The 23826-nt window shown below is 34.9% G+C and overlaps 1 protein-coding gene across 1 annotated transcript; it reads left to right on the forward strand.

Moving 5' to 3' along the window:
• The first annotated feature begins 7747 nt into the window (after positions 1-7747).
• On the forward strand, positions 7748-14859 carry LOC100568717 (axonemal 84 kDa protein-like). Its single transcript, XM_003241198.4, has 5 exons — positions 7748-8398; positions 10804-11089; positions 11541-12366; positions 12752-13099; positions 13934-14859. Exons 1-5 carry the CDS (start codon positions 8243-8245, stop codon positions 14724-14726), a joined length of 2409 nt encoding a protein of 802 aa, XP_003241246.1. The 5' UTR covers positions 7748-8242; the 3' UTR covers positions 14727-14859.
• The last annotated feature ends 8967 nt before the right edge of the window (positions 14860-23826 follow it).

Raw genomic sequence — 23826 nt, forward strand, 5'->3', positions numbered from 1 at the left:
GTAGATCATCACAAATCTAAAAAGGTTATTTAAAAAAAAATGATTTCTGTCATGTGCAATCGACTAAACTATACTGGTGAGATTGTGAGAATATCGATATGCAATAAGCCGTGCAAGACTTGCTACAATATAATATAATATCAGATTCTGCTGACCGTCGAAATAATTATCCAATTATTCGTTTCACGTATAAGATATGACGTAATACCTACGCATTGTTATAACATCGGTGACATCACGACGTCTTAATATGATTATTATTATTATTCTTTTGTCGGTGTCCGTCTACCGAGAACCGATTTATCCAGGTTGGAGACCTAGGTTTAGGCATAGTTAGGTACCTGCAGTAGAGTATCTATATACTGTATCAAACTTATCGGTATCGATGCGAAAATCTTGTAAAGGGACCCATTTCTCATCAAGTTTAAAAACGAAACAACAAAATTAGATAATAATATATACAATCATAATATTATATTTTCAATTCATTTTTATACTGTATTATTGTATTAAATATTGTATGTACAAAGGTTTGGATTAAATCAAAGGTTAAAGTTTAATACTTGCAGGAGCTTATAAATGAGAAATGTTATCACTAAGCTGCCAGCGTAGTTCGCCATTTCTACATCTTCAGCTTCTATCAACTTACTATCTTTTAGAACGAAATGTCTGACAGTCGTCCTTGCAGCTCCATAGTGAATCGCTGAAGTCGACTTCCGGGAAACCAACATCTTATATTTTAATGTTCTATTATCAATAATTAAATATAATCGATTAATTTAAACCGATTTTTTACGAACAGCGAAATGCGCGGAATCAGCTAGTATTGAATTACTAAAAATGCGATAGGTATAACAAAAAAATATAACCTATAGTTTGAGTTAAGGGGCCCACCAAAAAATTAGCCCTGGGCTCCAAAATTCCTAAGTATGGTTACCCGCCTATTGGCTAATTGAGTATACCTATAACCATCGTGTCATATTTTGGAGATTTAGGAAGATCGCGACTCTCGATTTACGCCTCGGATCGAAAACAACCGTCATATTTATACCGATGCGACACGTCCAACGAATTACGAGACATCGTTTGAATTTACGATTTACAATTGAATTTACGGGCGCTCGGGATTCTCAAATCCCGAAACGACCTGGTTATCACGAGCGGATCGCTAATAATATCGAATCAATAAACCCTCGAAAGTTCAGTGCTACCCATTTCCATATACATGTATTATATTCTAACGACCAGCGATGTTCGCACCGACGACAGTTACCGAACAAATACGATTTGACCAGATGATATCATATGGCGTACCCATCCGACCGGATATGCAGCCAGCAGTTAATGATGATGATAATGCCATCGCGTCGATCGATGCAATAACACGACTGATTGGCGAGCAGCGCATATACGACCGTGACGGGGTCGGGGCACGAAAAGCATTTTTTATCATCATTTGATTTCACTCTCTGCAGGAGTTAAATCGCAGCACGAATTCGAACTCTCGACGTGTTTGAACTCGCAGTCTGCAAACAGTTTTCGCGTCGACATTTATATTACAACAATATTGTATTAAAACGGTGGTGTGCTGACAGAAAAATTATTTGCAGACCAACCGACCGTACGCGACGCAGTGTTCGTTACGACCACCGATGATAATAATATTATACATGCACATATATATATGTGTGATATCGACGTATCGCATTGTATCATTTGTATATATATATATTATTTGTATAAATATTAAGTGTTTACACTACACACATTCGGCGCATAATATATAATCGCAATGCAGCGTATGGTTCACCCGTGTGCGCGTCCGTCGTTCGTTATATTTTTAATTATACCTAACCCTTGTTTTCGGTTCGAAAATATATTGCACCAAAATAACAATAATGTGTTATATCATTCCGCGCTCGATGCATAGGCATAGGTAATATATAACGATATCGTGTTATCGACGTACCTACCTACAGTGTATACGGCTTAAAACGGCCGTGATATCATTATTATGATATATAATATATATTATTTTGTACGATCCGTCCGATTACACCCATCGACGAGACCGGGGAAATATTGGCGCCGTAAAATCCAACATCCGTTTCCTGCGCAGCATATTTATTCGTCGAAAAATACAAACATCAAAAACTGACGTCCAGTGCTCGCCGACACGTTAAGTACGGTCCAGCAAACGAGATGATATCATGATGCATATAATATTGTTTACACGATATATTCCCGAAATGCGTGTGTTAAATAATAATAGGTACATAAATTATACGTTATATAATATTATAATATATGTCATATTCGGCCGTTGACGTGACGATATTATTGTTGAGCGGATCAGAGAATCGGTGTTGTTATATATCCGTCTTTACCTATAAACACACCCGCGAGGTGTACACTTGCGGGTATCGATTTTTCCTAATTTTAAATTAAACTCTTCCCTATTTATGTATAATAAATGAAATAATTGAGTTTTTACTTTTTTCGTATATGGTTTTTAGGATCTCCGGGGATAAAATCGAGAATTCGGGAAAAACGACCCTAACACTCGACGACCAATTCGAATGTGTTTTAAAAACTCTCGTCGTGCTCTATTCGATCGATCGCGGTACGTTTGAAAGAAAAAGTTATGAATTCTAATACAGCGTGTAAGAAAACGATGAAGAAAAATATCCGCTTCCAATCTCCTCAATAACGTAAAAATTAAATAACAAATTTTAATGATTATGATATTATACGTAATAATGGTGACGATTGCGTTTTCAGAGGACGTTTAGAAAAAAAATCGTGTGCGTTCCGTCGTGTGACCAGACGAACGTCATCGCATTTCGGTTGCAGCTGTTGAACGATAACAGTATAATAATATTATAATGCACATTATTATCTATTGCACACGCTGCAGCGGGTCTTGCACGAGTACGGTTTCGAATAATTAATCGGAGGACGTCAATTCGGCATTTTAATAATGATTTAGTCCGACCGAATTGAATTACGGTCGCGCCACGGCAATCTGTTTTCGCGGCCGTTGTAGTTTGTTTCGGACGTTATTCGGTGTAGCCGGCAAACATATTTTATCCGGCAAAGAGACTGTTCTGAGGCTGACACGTCCTTAATCAGTTTGGTTAAATTGTCAGTCGTTTCCCCGGGCGACTATAAACATTTCGGGACGAAATGCATATAGCTAAAAATAGTTTGACGATTCCGCGCTAGACGAGAACATTAAAAAAAAAAAACGACGAACAGGCCATAGAGCGAAACGTTTGGAAAAAATAAAACGAAATACGTTTTTCACCTGTACAATAATATTATTATGGATAATTGCTACAGTTTTGTCAACGTCGATAGAACAACGGTTTTATCGCGAGTGGGCTTTTTAATACATGTATATGGTTTACATCGGAATTGTCGGTACGGCAAACACAAATCAAAATAATACAATATTAGGTAGTCGTTAATTCAAAACAGTTGAATTCGACATAAAAACTATAATAATATTTCAAGATAATTATTTCGACTAGATATTTAGGGTACAACAAAATTGTGCATTTATATATAAAATAAATAGATATACATCATAAAAACGTATAAGACAACTTATATAAGTGTACCGGATAACGATCACGAACCGATTAAAATATGCTAAAAATATTATTTGTGTGGTTGGACAAAACGTCATTTAAATAAAACAATTTCGATTGATTTCAATGCCCATGTGCGTATCGAAAGGGGAGAAGTTACGGTAGTGACCAACACGTGTTGAGAGGTACCTCTCTGAAGAAGATTTAACCATATCTCGAGTCGTTTATTTTTTTAATTGAGTAAAGCATTTGCGAATGGCCTTTGGTGGTTGGATCCGAAATGACAAACAATTAAGCTGTAAAAATCAATTATAAACATTACAATACTATAATAGGTATTGTGTCTTTAATAGGTATTGGCGAAATTGTTGATTCGCCTAGTCTTAATACTCATTTACAGTATTTACACTACCTAAATACGTCTGCACGGTACTTAATAGAATACACATTTTTAAAGCGAGTTGGTAAATGATACTTTTTGGATTATATTATAATATACTCCCGCTGAAGAATCAAGTGTTAAACGACACCCCGCGAGTAACGATAACTTTAAAAGTTTTGGAGACGTTAAAAGGCTGCAGCAGCAGCTCATGTTTACTCATTAAAAGCTCTTTAAAAAGTGGGCTTATTAACTTTCCGTTTCGAAACGAAGAATTTCCTGCGAGTCGTGTGCAATTAAAAGTTGCTTGTTTAATACACCATGCGTATACGGTGTATAATATTATATAATAATAGTAATAATATATAGACATCAGTCAACCTAATTACCTATATATACAGCGATGACGCTTAGTTTTTCTCGGTGAAATCACCGCGATCGAAAATGCGTATAAAATGCAAATTGTATTCGCTCCGGTGAATATCGCCTTGTCGTCTCGTAGCTTGTAAATTATAATATAGGTACATAAAATTATGTTTATATATATTGTAATCGTTTTCTAGCGGTCCAAGAAAGTCATCGGATGGTGCACCGCGGTCGTATAGATATTGTATATAATAATAGGTACCTAGGTATTATAATATATATATAGGACGTGATATTGTATATTATTATTATTATCGTCACAAAAACTTTTGTAATTAATAAACTGTACGGTTAATAAAGTTGTCGTATAAAAGGTACCCACCGCGTTCGGTGATTTCGTGGCGACCTATTTTCGCGCGGTGGCAAAAAAACCGTCCTCGGCGGCGCTTTGGACCGTTTAAAACTTTCGACGTCGAAACCGCTGCGCCTACGGACCGTGTTGGTAAGAGGTTACCGTCATATTATTATAATTACCGTCGTTATTATAATAATATGTAGGTAGGTCGGTATAAACCCATACGTTTTGCGGGCGAAGCTACGGTAAAATGAAACGACTGTCGAACGAGAACGTGATGCCTTTTCGGCCAAACTATAGAGAACACTTAAAATTCACAAACATCCAACTGCTACTAAAAAAATAATAATAAAACCAACTAATACGACGAATTCACGTGCAACGATGTCGTATGATATTTTAATCGGCTATCGAACGACTAAGCCGGTCGAATTTTGTTAAACTGAAAATTTAAGTGCATCGAAAATAATATATATTATTTACTTTATATATGAATAAAATGTGTGGTAAAATCTTTCGAATTCGTAGTCATGAATAAATTGTAATGACTATAAAATATGGCTGTATAAATAATGGGTATATAAATAATAAGTGTTGTATGAGTCTGAACCATTATAATAATATGTCAATTCCTCACGGATAGCCTTTGTCAACATCATTTTCTAAATATTAATTTAATGAGTTATTTGCATTTTGCATCACATTATGTTTCGTTTACTACTATTTTGTCTTTTTGTTTTAGATTCCGAGGGGAACGACGAATATGTATTGATTTTACAACGATTTGTGTTTTATTTATTTTTTCAATACACTATAATAGGGAGGCTCTACGTCTGCAGGGCCCTTGGAGACCGGCGCTCGTGGTTGACAGTCTTCGGGAATCACTGTTTCGAGCTGATGTATAGGTACCGAAAACTCGTATGGTCGTCCTCTTCGTTTGCAGATCGGGATACCGCCATTATGCCCCATCTCGGTCGATTGTTCGGGGCGACAAAAAAAAAAAACGAGAAGAAAAAATCGGGAAAAAACCACAGAAAATATGCCCCCACGACAGATTGTTTGAAGGGTGGGGGGGAGGGTCATACGCGGTGGAATTCTGCGGCAGCTGATGATGATAATAATAATAATATAGCGAGCATTGTGGGTCGTTAGCAAAGCGGAAACCGCGACGTCGCGGACAAAACGTCGCCCAACAAAAGGAGACGGATTTTTTGATCCGAAATCGAGCGGCAGATGACACGCAGACACGACCACATCGCACGACGACGACAAAAAAAAAAATAATAATAATAATAATACCTACCTATATAATATGTTATTTAAATCATAAAAGGCCATCGAGGACAACAAAAACATTAGATGCCCCGTAATGATAGCTGGTTTCAACGGCGGTGAAACAAACGCACGCGCATCGATGGGCGGACGGATGACGGTGTAGAGGAGGACTACGCGACATACAGGCAGGTAATCGTAAGCTGTATATACATATATGTATGTCATGCACATAATACGAAGGTTCGGCTGCGGTTCGGCTTCGGCGGCGGAAAGGGTCGGACCAAACGGTGGGGGGAGCTGTGCAGGGGGAGAGATCTTCGAGAAATGGAAACCGATAAGATTTCCGAAAGATCAAAGGCTAAGACCACATAAAAGACTTACAGAGGGTTTTTTTTATTTTTTATCTATATCGTGCGGTTTTTTCTCCTACCCCTAAAAACGCCCCTCTCCGTCTATACAACAAATATATATATTATATTCGATATGTGTGCATTGTACGCTGTTATACACGGAATACCGTGTGTAAAAACAACTCATCGCGCACACTATACTCTTCGCCTGCCCCGCACGTGAAATTGGAACTGTATACAATATAATAATATAAACTGTCGCTCAGTAACGCATTATATGTTGTTGTTATATTATTATTATTATGCCGTCGACGTTCGGTTCAATGTTTTTCTTGGGTGTGTCGGCGGCGGTATCGCGTATACCACCTCACCGTGGAAAAATAATATAATATAATAAACACGTCGCCGCAAATGGTTACGATGTGATATTGTAATAACGAGGGAGGATGTGGGCAGGGAGGCAAACTATCGGCGCGGGAGGCGTGAAAAACATTTTTTTTTAATAACATCGCATAAGTACACACGTTGTGCAGTGTGTTTACCTTTCGGGGGTGCCGCAGATTTGTCGTGCGCGGCCAGAAGGTTTTTTGGATATGTGGTAACCGATTGTTTCACACCGTTTTTTTTTTTATTCGTACGTATTTCGCCCGGAGAAGGGTGCAAACGAACAAGAATAAATATTATATATATAGTCGTGGTACCACATTTAGACGTGGTAAAATGTAGAAACCGTGCTATAATATTGCGTACAAGACCGTTATTTAGTCTTTCCGCGGACGTATGTTATTCACAATATATTTATCATGGGTAAGTTGTAAGAATTTACGATTTGTAAATCAAACTATGACACACGATAGTAAACCGTTTGCGGCATACATCACCTTTTATAATATTATTATTTACATATGACGAGATCGAACCGCAGTAGGTATTATATATTGTAATATATATATATTATGATATATAGGTTAGGTTAATTTAGGCGTTTTATAGCCTATATATAGGTAGGCACCGATTTGTTTTTTATTTTATTAAATAATTTAGTATAGTAAAATTAAAGTGATAAAATATAATTAATAATATTATAAATAGGTATTATGCATGTATGCATGAATGTATGATGCATGATATAAAAATAATTACCTATTTCAACCTCATTTAAGCATATATGTATTGGTGGTATAGACTATAGAGAGTTAGATCAATTAAAATATGATAAAATCTAAGATAAAAGACGAAAATGAGAAAATAAGAAAAACAAAAAAAAGTACAAAATACAGCCAACTGTGCGCATAAGTACCTACTTCAGTTTAGAATATAATAATATGATATATAGAGCACTTACTTGTGTACAATTTATTTTTCAACTATCATCATCATCGTTATTATTATTATTATTATTATATACCTGTTCGTCCGTTTAAATAAAATCTGGCTAAATGTTTGGTAGGTACTTCGTTAAAAAAAATTGTACTCGACTTTTTATTATTATTATTACATTGTTTGTTTGTGCGTTGTGCATGTATTAATGAGATGAGGACGTCACGATAAAAAAAAATGTCAAAACGTTACATTCGGGTCGACTCGTTGCTCGTTTACAGTTGTAGGTATTATACTGTCTACTTTTGCAGAGTTCAAAGCTTAAGCGAAAAGGCATTTTTTCTTTCAACTTGGAAATATTTGTTAAGGGCTACGCATGATTCGACTATATGTAAAAAAAAATTCCGATCTCCCGATGGGCTCATCCTGCGGCGTTGAATCTCGCAACATATTTTTAGATTTATCAGCAAAACAAAACGATTGCCTACGAGTTGCCAAGCGACCATTTCTTGAAGATATTCCAAAGTTAAATCAATAACCAAATGAATACAAAAATACGTATTTTTCGAGAGATACAAGTGAAAATACTTACAAAGTTAACAATATGGCAAAACGATTCGATGGAAAAATGAAAACGCCTAATAGTGGCCCAAAATTTAAATCCAAGTCGGATGCTCGACAATCCCAACAACTGAAACGAGACCAAAAAGCCTTACTGGAAAAGCAGAAGGAAAGAGAGTTTAGGATTATAGAACACCAGGTAACCTAATTTTCATTAACCATATAATATTATAATTTGGTCACCAATTTATTAAGTATTTTGAATTTATAATCATAATTTTATCAAAAAATTGCTCTCAGGTATTACCATTTGAAAAATTGGTTTTTTTTTTTGGTTAACTCAAAAAAAAGTAAAACACATGCACTTTTTACCGAATTTTTATATAAAATCTAAGAATATTTTGACTTTTTTAGAGTTATTATTAAGCATAATAGATTATAGATTTTGATTACATTTTTTAAATTATTGTCGATGAAATCAATACAATTTTTCGCTCGGTCAAAACTTGAAAATATAACGCAAGGTTTCTCATACCTAAGTTATTATTAGTGTAATTTTAAAACAAAGTTAAGCGTATGTTTACGTTAATTTTTATGAGCGTCTAAAGTTAGTATTTTGACAAAATCCTTCAAAATCATGAAAATTTACAAATTATTTTGAGTTTGATATATTTTTTGTATATCTAACATTTAAAACAAAATTCATCATAAGTTTTTGTAACAAAAAAACCAAAAAAAAAAAGCTAACACTATAATATGTAATTATTTTATCAAAATTGTATTAATGTTTAATTCTAACAACAGTTAAATATTGTTAGAATTTTTATTATTTAAATATTTTAACATAAATTTTAATTTATAAAATAAAATATCTAATAATTAATATTTAATATAATATTTGGTTTCTACCTACTTGTGTGGATAATAAACATAAAAAATAGAATTGGAAAACAAAGTTATTAAGTTGATATTCTAGCTATATTTCACTAATACGTTGATACTATTGAAGCAATAGTACAACGATGTAATTTCATTCAATTAGAAAACAGTTTGTTGCACTATTATAAAAAATATATTTTGCAACATTATTTATTTTCAGAATTTTTTGTCACTTAATACTACCCAGAAACTTACGATTAAAAAAAAAAATGTTATGTTTAAATTATCACGTTAAAATATCAAACTTATTGATGGGCATTTTTTATTTTACAATTCTCATTGGTTTAAGCATTCTTACTGTTTTACTAATCATATACATGGTTATTACCTAGAATAAAAATAAATACATTGTGGAAAATAAAACTAATATTATAATAATGTGTAAGTTATTCGACATTATAGTATACTATTAGTATATATTATATCTTATATCTATCTAAATATATAGGTTTACTGTGTATCAAATTATATAAATTATATGAACTTTAAATTTTTAGAAACTAATCTAATACATTAGAATTATAACTGTTTCTGGTATTAATATGAGATACGTATTAGACAATGTTGCATAAGTAACTTGTTTAAAATAATTGCACAGACATAAAAAAAAAAAATAAAAAAAATACTGCTTCAAAAGATGATATTACACAGAAAAATACGTTCATAAAATGTATTATATTATGATAAGTACCTATTTTATAAGTATAATAATAGATACGATTATTTATATTTTTTATTTAATGTATAGCGGTAGTGTAGTATAAAAATAGGTAGGTAGTTCGTGGTAAATAATAATTCACAAAGTGTTCGAGATATAATTTATTATTAAAACATTTCATTATTTAAGAAATAAGTACTTTATAAACAAAATATAAATCAAACACTCATAAGTTATAACTGATACTTAATATTGTACAAGTACTCTGATGTCAAACTTGGGCGAGAAGGTCCAGAATCCGACGCCCACGAGTATGGTTAAGAAATTAATCATTAATATTTTACTCCACTGAAGTCAAACAAAACAAATTTATTTATAACAGTTACATATTTTATTATGTTAAAAAGTTGATTATGGAGTTGACCCTTTATCCAGAGGTTTAGATTTTGGCAAAGAATTTAATTTAAGTTTCAGATTTATTCTTATTCAGTTATAACTATGTAAAAATTATAGTTAATATTACAAAAATGTAAAAACTATGTATATAACCATGTTTAAATAAATATATGTAGTTTTTAAATTGAATCATCATTGTTGTTTTTAATGAATAACGGTGACAATATTATTTTAATGATACCTAGATAATACTAATATTATTAGTGTTCCCGTGTTAGTTTATTTTATGGAACGAACTATGGTATTACTGTATTAGGATAGTAAGTCATAACTCATAAGGCACTATACTAATATGTCTCTTTTTATTGTAATCCACGATAGGTAGCAACAATATTTTTTTTTTTTTGAAACAATTGACCTGAGTAGTTATGATGTGCATATTTTTTAAAAAATAATTTCAACTTAAGTTCATCAACATAAATATCTGAACGATTATATTATGATAGAAGTGGCAGAAGTGTTACTGTTTAAACTTGAACACATCATGTAATATGGTGTAAGTAATCATTACCTAATATTAAGTTTAATCGTGTTGAATATTATCGTTACAGCTCCGAAGCGAACGGTTAAAACCAAATTGTGCCATGTTATCGGATTTGTCACGAAAAAAATATGAACACGACCGCAAGTACCGCGAAGAATTGGACTGGCAGCATTGGATACGATGCGACGGTACTCCCAACCCGCAGGTTATACAGGAACTGAACACGTACCTTTTTGTTGAGAGACAAGTGCGCCATGTCAGTGACGATAAAAACTCTTATGTGGAAAAATGTTTAGAGATATTCAAGATTATGGACGCGGTAGATGATATCGTGGATTTACCGTTGGATTTCAGTAAGATATAATATAAGATAATATAGGTACCTACCAAACGTACATAAATGGCAATGGAATTTTCACGGACATGGTTATTTAAGTTTTTGACCATATTTCAATGTCGCTATTGTACCAAGTACATTCAATTTATAAAAATGTGACCAAATTTTTCTTTTGGTTTTTTTTTTTTTTTTTTTTTTTAATCCCATATGAAATGACTAAAATTATTATAGCTGAGCCAGATAATTTATACAATATAATTAAATATTATAATTACTTTTGTTTTATTTATTCAAAAACATAATGGGTCCCACTGAACAGGTTCGTGTGGTGACCAAAGTGTATAACTTTTTATATAAACTAAAACAATATGAAATATTTAAAAACTCAATCACATTATTCATTAAGAGCAACATATGCACACTTGTGACATTCATTATGATAGTAATCAATAATTAATTTGTCTTAGGTCAGTTTAAATTGCAGTGCTTCCGAGAAGCCAGGGACAACTTAGGACGGCTACTGGTAGAAATCGTGTACGGAATTTGTTACCACCTGATTAGTGATTACGACCGCAGAATGGATCCTGTAGATTTAGAAACGGTGGCATATAAGAACTCATGCGAAGCATTCGCCGTTGGCTTACATGTAGTATGTCACAGGCCCAGGTTGCTGACAGACGACCGCCCTCCGCCGAAATGTGATTTCCCCGAATGTCTTGTCATGGTCGATGTTCCACCACAGCTATCACAACAGTACATGGCAGTAATGGCTCTGTGGCTACGCTGGGACCCTTTTACGGACAGAATGGCTGAATTTGACGTTTCAAAATCATTTGAGATGGACACCCGAGATCTGTGGCAGTACTCGGAGGACATGTGGAAACAACAGGCTCAGATAATACAGCTACTCGACGAAGAGAAGGAACGATCAAATAGGCAATTGTGGATGGAACAAATGGAAGAAAAACTTAAAGCGTTTGCGGAAGTGGATCGAAGCAGTTATCCAGCGGATCTTATAACATACCTGGACGAACTCGAAAAAAATGACCCTCATGTTCGTCCGACAAGCGATGATATAGAAAAGGAGGAAAAAAAACAAGAAGATCAACGAAATGATGTAGACATAAAGGACGAACCTCCCAAACCAGTAGAACCTGAAACCACGAAGTCAATACAAGTTGACGTGGGAAAAAGTCCAAGCCAATTAATAGAAATGAGACAGCTGGAAGAGATGGAAGATATTTCGAATTCATTGAAATACTCGGAGAAACCAAACGAGCTTAATCCCAGGAGGTACACGTTTATTCTTACTATCAGTTAAAATTATTTAAATTGAGATTAAATCATTAATATGATTTGTAATGCGTTGAAGTTATTTTTACTTATGGTCAAAAAAGTACCTAAAAAGTTATTCGTGGTTTATTCATCGAATAAGACTTATTTTGACATTGAAAAACTGGTAATTATCTATTTTTTCTTATTTGTTAAATAACTCATGTTATTCGATGAATAAAAATGATTGAAAAATTGGTCCTTACTCAAAATTTTTTTTTCTAATTTTAACTCTGAATTGTTGTTCATTCTAATGCATCTAGATAATACCTAGTTCAACCTTTAATAAAATATTGTACAACAAAACTATAGGTACATACAATGTCTCAAAATAAATAACTTTTAGATACTGGATAATTGGCGGAGCATTTAACGTGGAAATGTGGAAACTTCCAATGCAACCTGTCGAGTTCGAAGACGGGTCAGTGGGCGTGTTGATCGTCGGACCAGAGGCACTGCAGCCCATCGATTATCATGAAAAATACGAACCATTACAATTGTCGATGGGTTTTTCGTCCACATCGTCAGAAGACGAGGAAACGGACGTAAAAAAACAAAACCAAGAAGCACTTAAGAGACTCGCGCTGATAAATATCAAGTTGCCGGAGAATGTACTTTGGTTTGAAAATCCCAAACCTGCCATGTGGAACGAAGAAAAAAAAAATTGGACAACTGAATACATATACGATATCAGGTAATATTTTAGAATAATAATGTTTATATTATAATATCTCTATTTAACCGATATAATACTATAATAATCATGACCAAATAGAAAACAACTCAATAATAGGAAAAATTAAAAAAATCTCCTATGTACGACGCGTAGCCCGTCAATTATGTCAACAATATTATTATAGAAATTAGAAATTTCAAATCTAGACTTTCTTAATTTATTTTGATCACAGTACTTTGACAGTTACATAATATTATATTTTAACTTCTTAACATCAATTATTATCTATTAAACAAAATATATTGTAAAACAGAATAATGTTAATCATTTTTATCCTAATCTCAATTTGTTTAATTTCTGATGAAAAAACTACTGAGCCTCCCTAAGAAAAAACGTTATGAAGGCCCAGGTTATTAAACATTGTAACATAATATATGAAATATACTAGCTGATCCCGCGCACTTCGAAGTCCGTAAAAATGACAACTCTTAAAAAAATTGTGACTATTCAACTTATTTTGGGTGCAACACGCTGCAATAAGTGCAACTCAGCCACCTTGGTAGACAAGGTGTGAAAATTCGATTTGAACAAGCACGCATCAAATTTTCGCACATTGTCTACCACGATAATTTCATCTTCAAAACGATTTGTCTATTTATATAACAGGTTCGTGTTTATTGAAAATTTTAGAAAAATTTGTATTTTGGCCATGGTACGTTTTGATTTCCACCCCTCATTTGCCCCCCGAGATTTGTCGTTGTTATCACAGGCCGGTTCCCAGGACGTTATCCCGTCCTTCGCCCTACGAATATCAACCGACCAACCGGTTGACGTTACGATTCCTGTCCGCAGGTTCAACGAGGAGAAACAGATGGTGTCGTTCCGGGCTGGCCGGATGGGCTCGTTCGGGTTGGCCGTCAACCGGTACACGAACTTCCCGTTTCAGTCGTGGGAGATACGGCCGGAGGGCGGCGGCGACGGCGCCGGCGTCGTACTGTCGGTGACCGCGGCCACGGTGCTGGTGGAGTTCGCTGTGCGCGAGGACCAAGCGGCCATGGTACAGCTGCAGAACGCCACCACCGTTGCGCTGCAGGAGATGATCGGCGCGTACCACCGGCCGGACAAGCTGGTCCGGTTGTTGCGCCGCGGCGGCATCAACTTGTTCCCGGAACCGGACGCCCGGCACTACGTGGACGGCAACAGGCCACCCAAGCACGCGGTGGCCGAGCGGCACGCGTACCGATGCATGGCCGCGCTCAGCAGCACGCATCAGTTCGCCGCGTCCCGGTGGAACGTCAACGCGCCGTTCGACCGCATGGTGATGCAGATGAAGGAAACGCAGCCGGCCGTCGAAGCGGCCGGCAGTGGGACGTCGCTGTCGGTGGCGAGCGGACAGGCCGGAGGCGTCCCGTATAAGATGGTCATGGTGACACCGGAACGGGCCGTGCTGCTCAAGTGCACCGAGGTCAGCCAGGTGTTCTCCGAGGAACCGCTGGAGGTACCGCCCGACTCCTCCGCCGAGGCCGGTCAGCGGTTCGCGCCCGACCTGTTGACGCTGACCGGACACAGCGACACCGTCGACTTCAAGACCACCGAAACGCTTTTCTACCTGATGGACAAGATTAAGTTCTTGAGCTACTCTTGATCGTCTGGCGCGCGCATGCGCTGTACAACCGTATACCTACTCGCTTCGTGCACTTTGCTGTCGTCGGTCACATTATATTCGTTCGATGTTAAGTGTTTTTAAACATAATACAATTAATACTATTTTTTAATTATTATTATTTTTTTATTATTATTATTATTTGTATTATTATTATTATTATTTGTTTAATATAATAATATTGTTTTATTAATTATTTTAAATGAATAAATATTTAAGCCAATCATTACTTAGAGACGAAATCGAAAATAAAAATTATTACTCGAGTGCATCAGACCACTCGTCTGATGGGGTTATTTTATTCTGGATAGTATTATCTTTAATTATGTTTAAGGTATAGTTGCGAGCTTGTAAAATGTATACAGCCTTTTCAAAAATAATACATGCATAGCTTTTTTTAAATTAAAATATCAAATGAAACAGAGCAGAGAATACGGATAAATTTGTCACCACGTATATTTAAATTGATAATAATAATTTGTAATTTACTATTTTATATTCAACCTGCGCGACGTATGCATAACCTCATATGCATTACAAAAAAATTGATTGGTTATTGGGTATGTTATAATAATGTTTTTTTTATGTGTAATTTTTTACACCATACAATACATGTTTTGTAATTCATATCAATTATATGTAGCTATGTATCATGTACAGTTAAGTATTATGATTGATTCTTCTCATGTCACAAGTCGTTAATGTTAAAAGTTGGCGACATACATAGTTGGAGAACGTAATTCAATAATTATTTTATTTATCAAATATCGTATTCTTATCGTTCCATATGAACATTTTAACCATCTAGAAGTATTTCAATTCGTGCAATAATTGTTTAAAATATTCGGCTAACAGAATAAATTTAAAAAAAAATACTAATAATAGATGCGAAAAAAGTTGATGGATATAAAAATTGTCACTAGCGGTTGAAATCTTGCAAGTCCGTCACTATAATACGTACAGCTATCGTGTTACACAATATTATAATAATTGTGTAAAGATTATAATATAGTGGTCATCGTGATTTGGTTACATTTTGTACGCCCGAACGTGTTAAACACTGTACAATATAATGGCGCTGTGTAGGTATATTATTCGTTATCGAAAAGTTCCGGTCATTGGTTTAACACAAACGATCTGTGGACGATATTATCTCGCAAACCAACCTAATATATATATATATATATATATATATATATATACATATGCTAATGATTTCCCATTTGTTAAATTTCGAATATCCGAGTATCACGCTGCATCGTTTGTAATACGCTTTCATATACTTTGGAAATCATAAGATCCAGAATAATGTGATTTTTATAACTCGCTCACCCGATATTCATACCTATATCTATCTATAATATTATCCTGCTCGAACATTGCAGTTGGTTGGGATCATATTGACATTCATATCATACACAGTGTATTATGATATATTATTTTGACCAACATTTATTTCGGTGGACGAAAGACATATTATGTGATTATATATATTTTTACCAGCGCGGAAACTCGGGATATATTCTTTCGATTATATCGTATTAATATAACGTTTTCGGGAAACGGTTTTTCATCCAAAAATCAACGGCGTAGCGTCGAATTTACTGTGGCCCGTTCCGTACGATGTAATATAATATTATCTTATGTGCGACGACATCATAGCACAGTATTATATCGTTATAGCACAAGGAAAATCGCAAACGCCTCGGTAAGCGACCGGAAGTGTGCCGAACACCGGTGGTGCCGAATTATCACGGTAGCGCGTATGCACACGATGACGAACGGCTGCTGCGAGTCGGACGACTTAATCTCGGCGGCGTCGGTGGTTCGGAGATAAGGCGGCCCGCGGTCGCCGTCCCGGCACGACGCTATTAATCACGGACGTGCGCTCCCTTTTCCGACAAAAAATTTATACACAAAACAACATATATATATATATGAAGAAAAGGGTTAATTAAACCGGAGAAACCCTTCGAGCCCCGCACGCGCGTCAGTGGCGGCGGTTCGCCGAGAGACGGCGGTAGTGAAATATTATCGCGGCCACTGTGCCCCACGTATAATATATATTGTATTAAATCCGTAACGATAATAGGACGCGTGACGATTTTAATAACGAGATAAAGAGAGAGAGAGAGAGAGACCGATGCGATACACGGTTTATAATATGAAAATAAAATATAAATAATATTATTGACGTCAAAAATTCGGTCCGGTAATCATCTAGTGGTTTGCCCGAAGATTTATGACGGGGATCCGTTTCGCCAAGCTCGAAAATCGAACCCTCCTCGGCGCACAAAAGCCGAAATCGTCGTGTGCTGCTGCGAGCACCAGGGGTGATCGCGGCCGATTTTATAATATATGTTCTGATAAAACACGAACCGGCTTTAGCGATTCATTTAAATAGTGCGTACACCGTATCCTTCGTCGCCTTCACGGTCTCTATTCATAGCGGTAGTAAGTTAGTAGACACTCTGCGGCACTGAAATTAGACGGTTTTTAAGATCTCGACGGCTATAATAGAAATGCGCCTAAATCTAAAAGACAGTGATTTGCAATTTTGAAAATCACTCGGACATGTCTGCTGCAGTATAGTAAAGTTTCAACTTTATTTTTGCAGACTTCACGAGGAGATTCACACTGCATAATGACTATTATGAGAAAAACAATAACGATAAACATTATTAACGCACAATCACGCACTACTATGTATCTCCTGCTATAATTCATATATGCATACGCCCACGTAATATCATATTGTTATACAGCGCAGCACATAAAAATATTGTAGTATAATATAATGGTAGGTATAGGTCAGCGTTTCTCGACCTGTGGTACGTGGAACTCTCTTAGGTGGTACGCGAAAAAAATCTCCCCTTATCAAAAAATTCTGAACGGGTCATTACATCCACATTAAATATGATTTAGTAAATTTGATATTAAGAAGTAAGGACCTTTTCCGTTTATTCACTATCACTACTTTTTTGGTTTTTCTTACTTATTATAACTATTCAGCATTGGTCATCGGTAGGTACCCCGCAGTTTTTTATTCCGTTATTTTATTTTACCCCAAGAACTGTCAATGGTATAAGTGTGAGCCAAATTGTTAATACGTATACCATACATATAATTGTAGACATTTAATTTTTTTTATGTGCATTAAATCTCATTATATTTTGAAGTTCCTAGTAAAATAAAATTTCATATATACATGTGAAATAACGTAAATAACGTTTACATTTTTGATAAGCAATAAAAAAAAATGTCATTTAGTCAAGTGGCAAACGAAAATGTTCAATCTGCAGTGTATGTGCCATGCGGTACACAGATAGGTATACGAAAGTCGATAACCACGAATGGTATATATGTGCGGAATTCGAATCTCGAATAGAATCCGAAACAGAGTCCGACACTGACCGTATCGGTTATTATATTATATATATGATCGTATAGGTATAATATTATATCCGTCTCTGGATCCGGCTGCTGCCGCCGCCGCGGAGCTCTGGATGAACCACCGACCGGGGGAGAGATTGCGCGACGACGAAAATCACATAAACGCCAATATATTATATTATTATTATTATTGTTATTATTATCATTATTATTATTATTATTATTATTATTATTATATATTGTGCGAGCGAAACAAACATGTTTCGCCGTCGTGACCTACGCGCCGCATACGGATTGGTACTAATTTATATGTTAATTCAATCACAAAATCCCATATTATCTATGTCTTATCTATCGTACAATTAGCCGCGATCGAATTAATTATGCGTCTCACGGCAGTGCGTATAATATTATATACCTATAGGTACATATAAACTGCGATAATAATATAATGTACGCGGGCAGTAGTATAAAATATAATATATTATTATTATACACCTATATTATATGGGTACCTTTATATTATAATATTATTGTATAGTATTAAAACATTATAATGTGTGTGTGTGTGTGCGCCGTGTTTTTGTGTCTACCGCGTGTTCCCCGCAAGGACGAAATTCGTCTCGATCTATATAGGTATAGTGTATAGGTAGCGAGTATATATATTATATATAGGTATATACAATGTATGATATGAGCGTATATAAATATTATTATAATAATAACATATTGTATTATTATACTTCTGCACCCGCGAAGACGGAAATATATATAATATGTGCTCTAAGCGAATATCGACGTATATATTATTATACTTATTGTTTTCCGATTATAATTTATGCGTATGCCCCGTGAGCTGTCAATTTTTTTTCACTCGCCCACGCCCACAACCATCGTACTGCAATTTTTTACTGTAACATTCTGTATCTATACGCGAACATCACACGTTACAAATCGCTCGATTATCGAATAGGACTATGCAGTTGATATTATATTATATTTTCATATCCAACGACGTACTATAAATAGTAGCTGTATATAGAACGGTGACGACGGGGATACACACATAGTCAGGTAGGTAAGTACTTACGATGGATATTTTTCATTTTTTCAAATGATTTAAATTATAATATAATCTTTATATTATATAGGTCGTCGTGAGTTAAACAAAATAAATTATTTGCGAAACGAACAACGCATTGTAAAATTGTACATACAGGTACCTCCTACCTATAAAATACGTACATATAATATCGTTGTACCTATATGAGCAATTAATATGGCGTTTTCATTATAGGCTTATATTATGGCCCACGAGCACACGAGAACAAGCTTAACATCAACGAGGAAAATAATTACAAGACAATAGCTATTAATTAAATTCAGCCGGGGCGGAAACTTGCGGGAAATCTCTTTCATGTGATATATTATATGTAGTACCTACCTATATTATGAACATCGGTCGGATTTGTATATAGTGTATATGTGTGTGATTTCGTATGATATTATGTCCATCATTACTCTATAATAATTTGTTGTATATACGATGTTTGGGCACGATCTGCACTCGAATATTGGAGACTTTACGGTAGACGGGACGATATATTATACGACCATTCCTCGTGTGCAATATATTTGAACATATTATAATATAGATATGTCATACTACGCAAGTCTTATATGAGCTCATATATTTTTCAGGGAAAAACTTTCAAGAACAATATATATAATTTAACGACACAGATCATAGTATTTTCGATTGAGGTCGCAACTGTGGTGGGAATCGTATACGCGTTTACTTTCTCACAATTATTCACTATATGCGCTTACAACGCTTTTTTCCCGTTTGATATGTATAATAGGTATAAACACAACACACATACGCCTGTTCGCAAAACAGTATAAATGCGTGTGCTATATTTACATTCGCGAATTTACAGTAAACAAGTACCCGCGTGGTATATACCTAAAGTAAAATTAGTGACTGGTTGTGTGTGCGAGTGCAGCGCGTCGTTTCCTATCTGTATATTCTTTCTCCTCTCTTTATCGCCGCTGTGATTCAATTTTTTGCAATTTTTTATCATCATCATTATTATTATTATATTCCCCCCCCCACGGGTCTGGGTGGGTATTATAATATCTATACCGTCATCATCGTCGCTATGTATGACTTTTGTAAAGCGCGCGCATCCGGCGAGTGGAGGTAATCCGATGAGTTATGAGTCGAGAAAATGCAACTGACCTCGGTGGAAAAATGACAACGGGTTTACTGCGCATTGTGCCGTGGCCAAGCGTAATATTTTATAAAGACATGTTGCACGCACGCATACAAGTGCACATAATATAATATACAACAACAACACACCACTGCAGCAGTATCATGCAATATATGTATATACACGAGTTATGTTGTTGAACTGGCTAAACACCAGTCGAAACGTATATTATAATGGAGGAATGCGTACATAGTACCTGGGTATAATATACCTACATATTATTGTGTGTTTGACTTTACCACTAGATTTTACAAGCCCATATTATTGTTATTATAGCCGCCGATCCAACTCATTTTAAAACGCATAATATTACGCGTATAGATAGATGAGACGAATTCTATTTACCGCTGCAGTACAGCGGTGTACACACTAGGCGCTCAAATATTTAGGGTACATTATATTGTATGTTATATAGGTATATAGGAGGTGGTAACCGCTCTAGGTCACTATTTGTATTACGGCCGAACATTAAAAGTGCAAAACGCGAACACTTACAGGTCCCGTACAGAACCCGTACAGTCAAAACTTTAGATTAAGCACAAAAAGTCTCAAGTCATTACCGATACTATATTAAAAAATGTTATTAAGTTTAAATACCATTTAGCGTATATATAATCTAATTTGGTAATATAATTAAACTATAGCACCAATCATGTTTGTTTGTTACTTAAACAACCGTAGTAAGTGTACTATAAAATTAAAAATTTTAATCAACTTTTTAATATAACTTTTTATAATAATATAATACAATTGTAATAAATATATTATAACACCAAGTGATGTTTGGTCGTTACCTGCTAACTTACACATTTAAAAAACTTAACTACTATTACAATGGGTACTATATTTATATGTTTACATAACATATTTAAATTACTTTTAAATAAAATAATATTCAACACTCATCAAACTTTGTAACACTATGTACCTATATATTATATACTTAAATACTTTATGTATAATGTACATATTATAGTAAAAAGTGTCCTCCTTTTGTAATGAACTTCTTACCGGATCATACAAAGTGTCCGAGTTCTGTAATGAACTTTTTTACCAGATCGTACACTAAAGTGCAGTTCGCGTTATGCATTTTGAACAGTGGACCGTATACAAAATATTATCGTATACAATCCGTCCCGTATCGTATTATAATACAAAATACGACGTCATAATATCCAAAACGAAGAAGTCCAATATTCTGGAGGGGCTCGGTATTTTATTTTTCCACCCCGCTTTCAATCGAGAAAACGTCTCGCAAACCGAATCGTGGTTCGATTTCAAAACCGAGAGAGTTTGATGCGCCGCGACACGTCCGATTTCCGATACTCCTGCACAACTCACGGTTTGAATATTATTTGCGGGCAAAACGTAATAATATTACGTAGTAACACGCACGTTTTCAATAGCACACGGGCCTAACAATGTTATGTATAATATATTATTATTACGAGCGGCGCCGGCGGGCAGGGCTGTGAGTATATTGTCGTAAGTGCAGCCCCCCCAACACACTCACCCTCATCGCCACCTTGCGCGGACGCGCCACGCACGTCTTACCCCTCTGCGTTTCCGGAGAGAGAGCTCGACGTGTTTTACCACGGTATATATAGGTATAATAGTAGTAACCCAAGAGTAACCATCATATATAGGTAGTCAGAAAACGGTAAAAATATTATTTTCCACGCGCGCGTGTGATGCATGTTATTTTATTATTACGCGTATTGTATAAATTCTGACATTCGAGACGGATATTATATATTATATTATGTTGTGTAGGTATATAATATATGTGTGTTATGAGTGAAGACGTGCGCCGAGTGAATTATTCAACCTGCAGCTCACAATATTATGCTTGCATTCTGTACAACAACGACGAGGAAAGGGATGGTTTATATTATATATATATATATATATATATATACAACGCGGAGGATTTTGAAAATTTTATCCAGAGAATCGTGGTGCTTGGTTGTTCTACAACAATAATAATAGTATTTTTATCGTCGTTTGTTTGCCCACGATCAAATATGGATACAGTGCTTATGGTGTATAGCCACTCGATGCACATTTAAATAATACAATTGAGTATGGTGTTATTATTATTATTTTCTAATTATAAATACAATAATTACTTAATCATGACGACTTGACGATAATTGAAGACGATAAAATCAATGTAATATTATATTAAGTAAAATTAATTTAAACTACTTCCTTTATACGCATAATACATTATAATCACCTATATACCTACGTCTGTGCGAATTGTGTCTGCAGTCGTTATCCGTATAATATTCCTAAAATTAGTCATTATGTAGGTCAACCGGCTATTGGACTTTGTATGTATATGGGCTGCAGACTCGACGATTGAATACCACTAACTGTTTGTCGCTGCATATAATATTATTCCGCGGTCTGATATTATAAACCTCTAAGAAAACCAAACGAAGCTGAGCCGGATCGATAGTCCATTATAATTAACATTTAATACCTACAAACAATCTCGGAACCGCCTGCAAGTTTGATATCCACGGAATGTATTGTTTCAGTATAATATTATTATTGTTGTGCGTCTGTCGAAGAACCGTCCGAATCTTGTACAGGCCACGTCAATCCTTCTGCCGGGGAAGTGCTAGTCACAATAATATATATTATATTATATTGTTGATTGTAAATACAGTCACTGTTCTATTGTCTGCAGCACTCGAGACGTATATATGAATCTGTTTTTGTCATTACATAAAACTGCACATTATGAGTCGGATCGGGTAATTTTTTTTTCCACAAAAACGTGAAATGCATTTTGCGGAAACAATAATAGATATTTCGTCCGGTGTCGATACTCGTTTAGCGAGTGACTTTTTACCGGACGTGATTCTGTTCCCGCCGGAGTCGTGGGTACAATAATATTATTGCGGTTATCTGATTCGTTTCGGTATAGATTTAACTTTATATAATATAAAATATATAATGATGACGTTATGTTTGTAGATCATAAATATCAATCGGTAGGAATCGAGTGATGATTGATTTAGGAAAGTTAGATTCGACTATGAAAATATTTGTTTTACATAATTTTAAATTGTTAAAAAACAATATTTTACTTTAAATTTTTTAACGACAAGATACATTTCTCATTTAATATTCCAAAGCAGAATGTTTATTTAGTACTTTAATATACAAAAATCAAAATTTGGACTTGCGTAGTATATGAGTTAAATCTTAGATGAGTTTGTCGAAACTTTAAATATTTACAACTATAATAAACTATTTGTCTGAAATTCAATTTTTATAGATTGAAATAATCCGATTAAAATATATGATATCATTCAGAAGATTAAATACTTAAAATCAGAATAAATATTTTTAAAAACGTCAGTTTTTATTTTTAAATTATGAGTCCCTTCTACATAGGA

The sequence above is a fragment of the Acyrthosiphon pisum genome, chromosome A2 (genome assembly GCF_005508785.2).
Source record: "Acyrthosiphon pisum isolate AL4f chromosome A2, pea_aphid_22Mar2018_4r6ur, whole genome shotgun sequence".
In the NCBI taxonomy this organism is placed as follows: Eukaryota; Metazoa; Arthropoda; class Insecta; order Hemiptera; family Aphididae; genus Acyrthosiphon; species Acyrthosiphon pisum.

Coding starts and splice junctions, on each gene's coding strand:
- LOC100568717 (XM_003241198.4), top strand. CDS start 8,243: ATGGCAAAACGATTCGATGGAAAAATGAAAACGCCTAATAGTGGCCCA. Junction 8,399..10,803: donor TTAGGATTATAGAACACCAG/GTAACCTAATTT, acceptor TTATCGTTACAG/CTCCGAAGCGAACGGTTAAA. Junction 11,090..11,540: donor GGATTTACCGTTGGATTTCA/GTAAGATATAAT, acceptor AATTTGTCTTAG/GTCAGTTTAAATTGCAGTGC.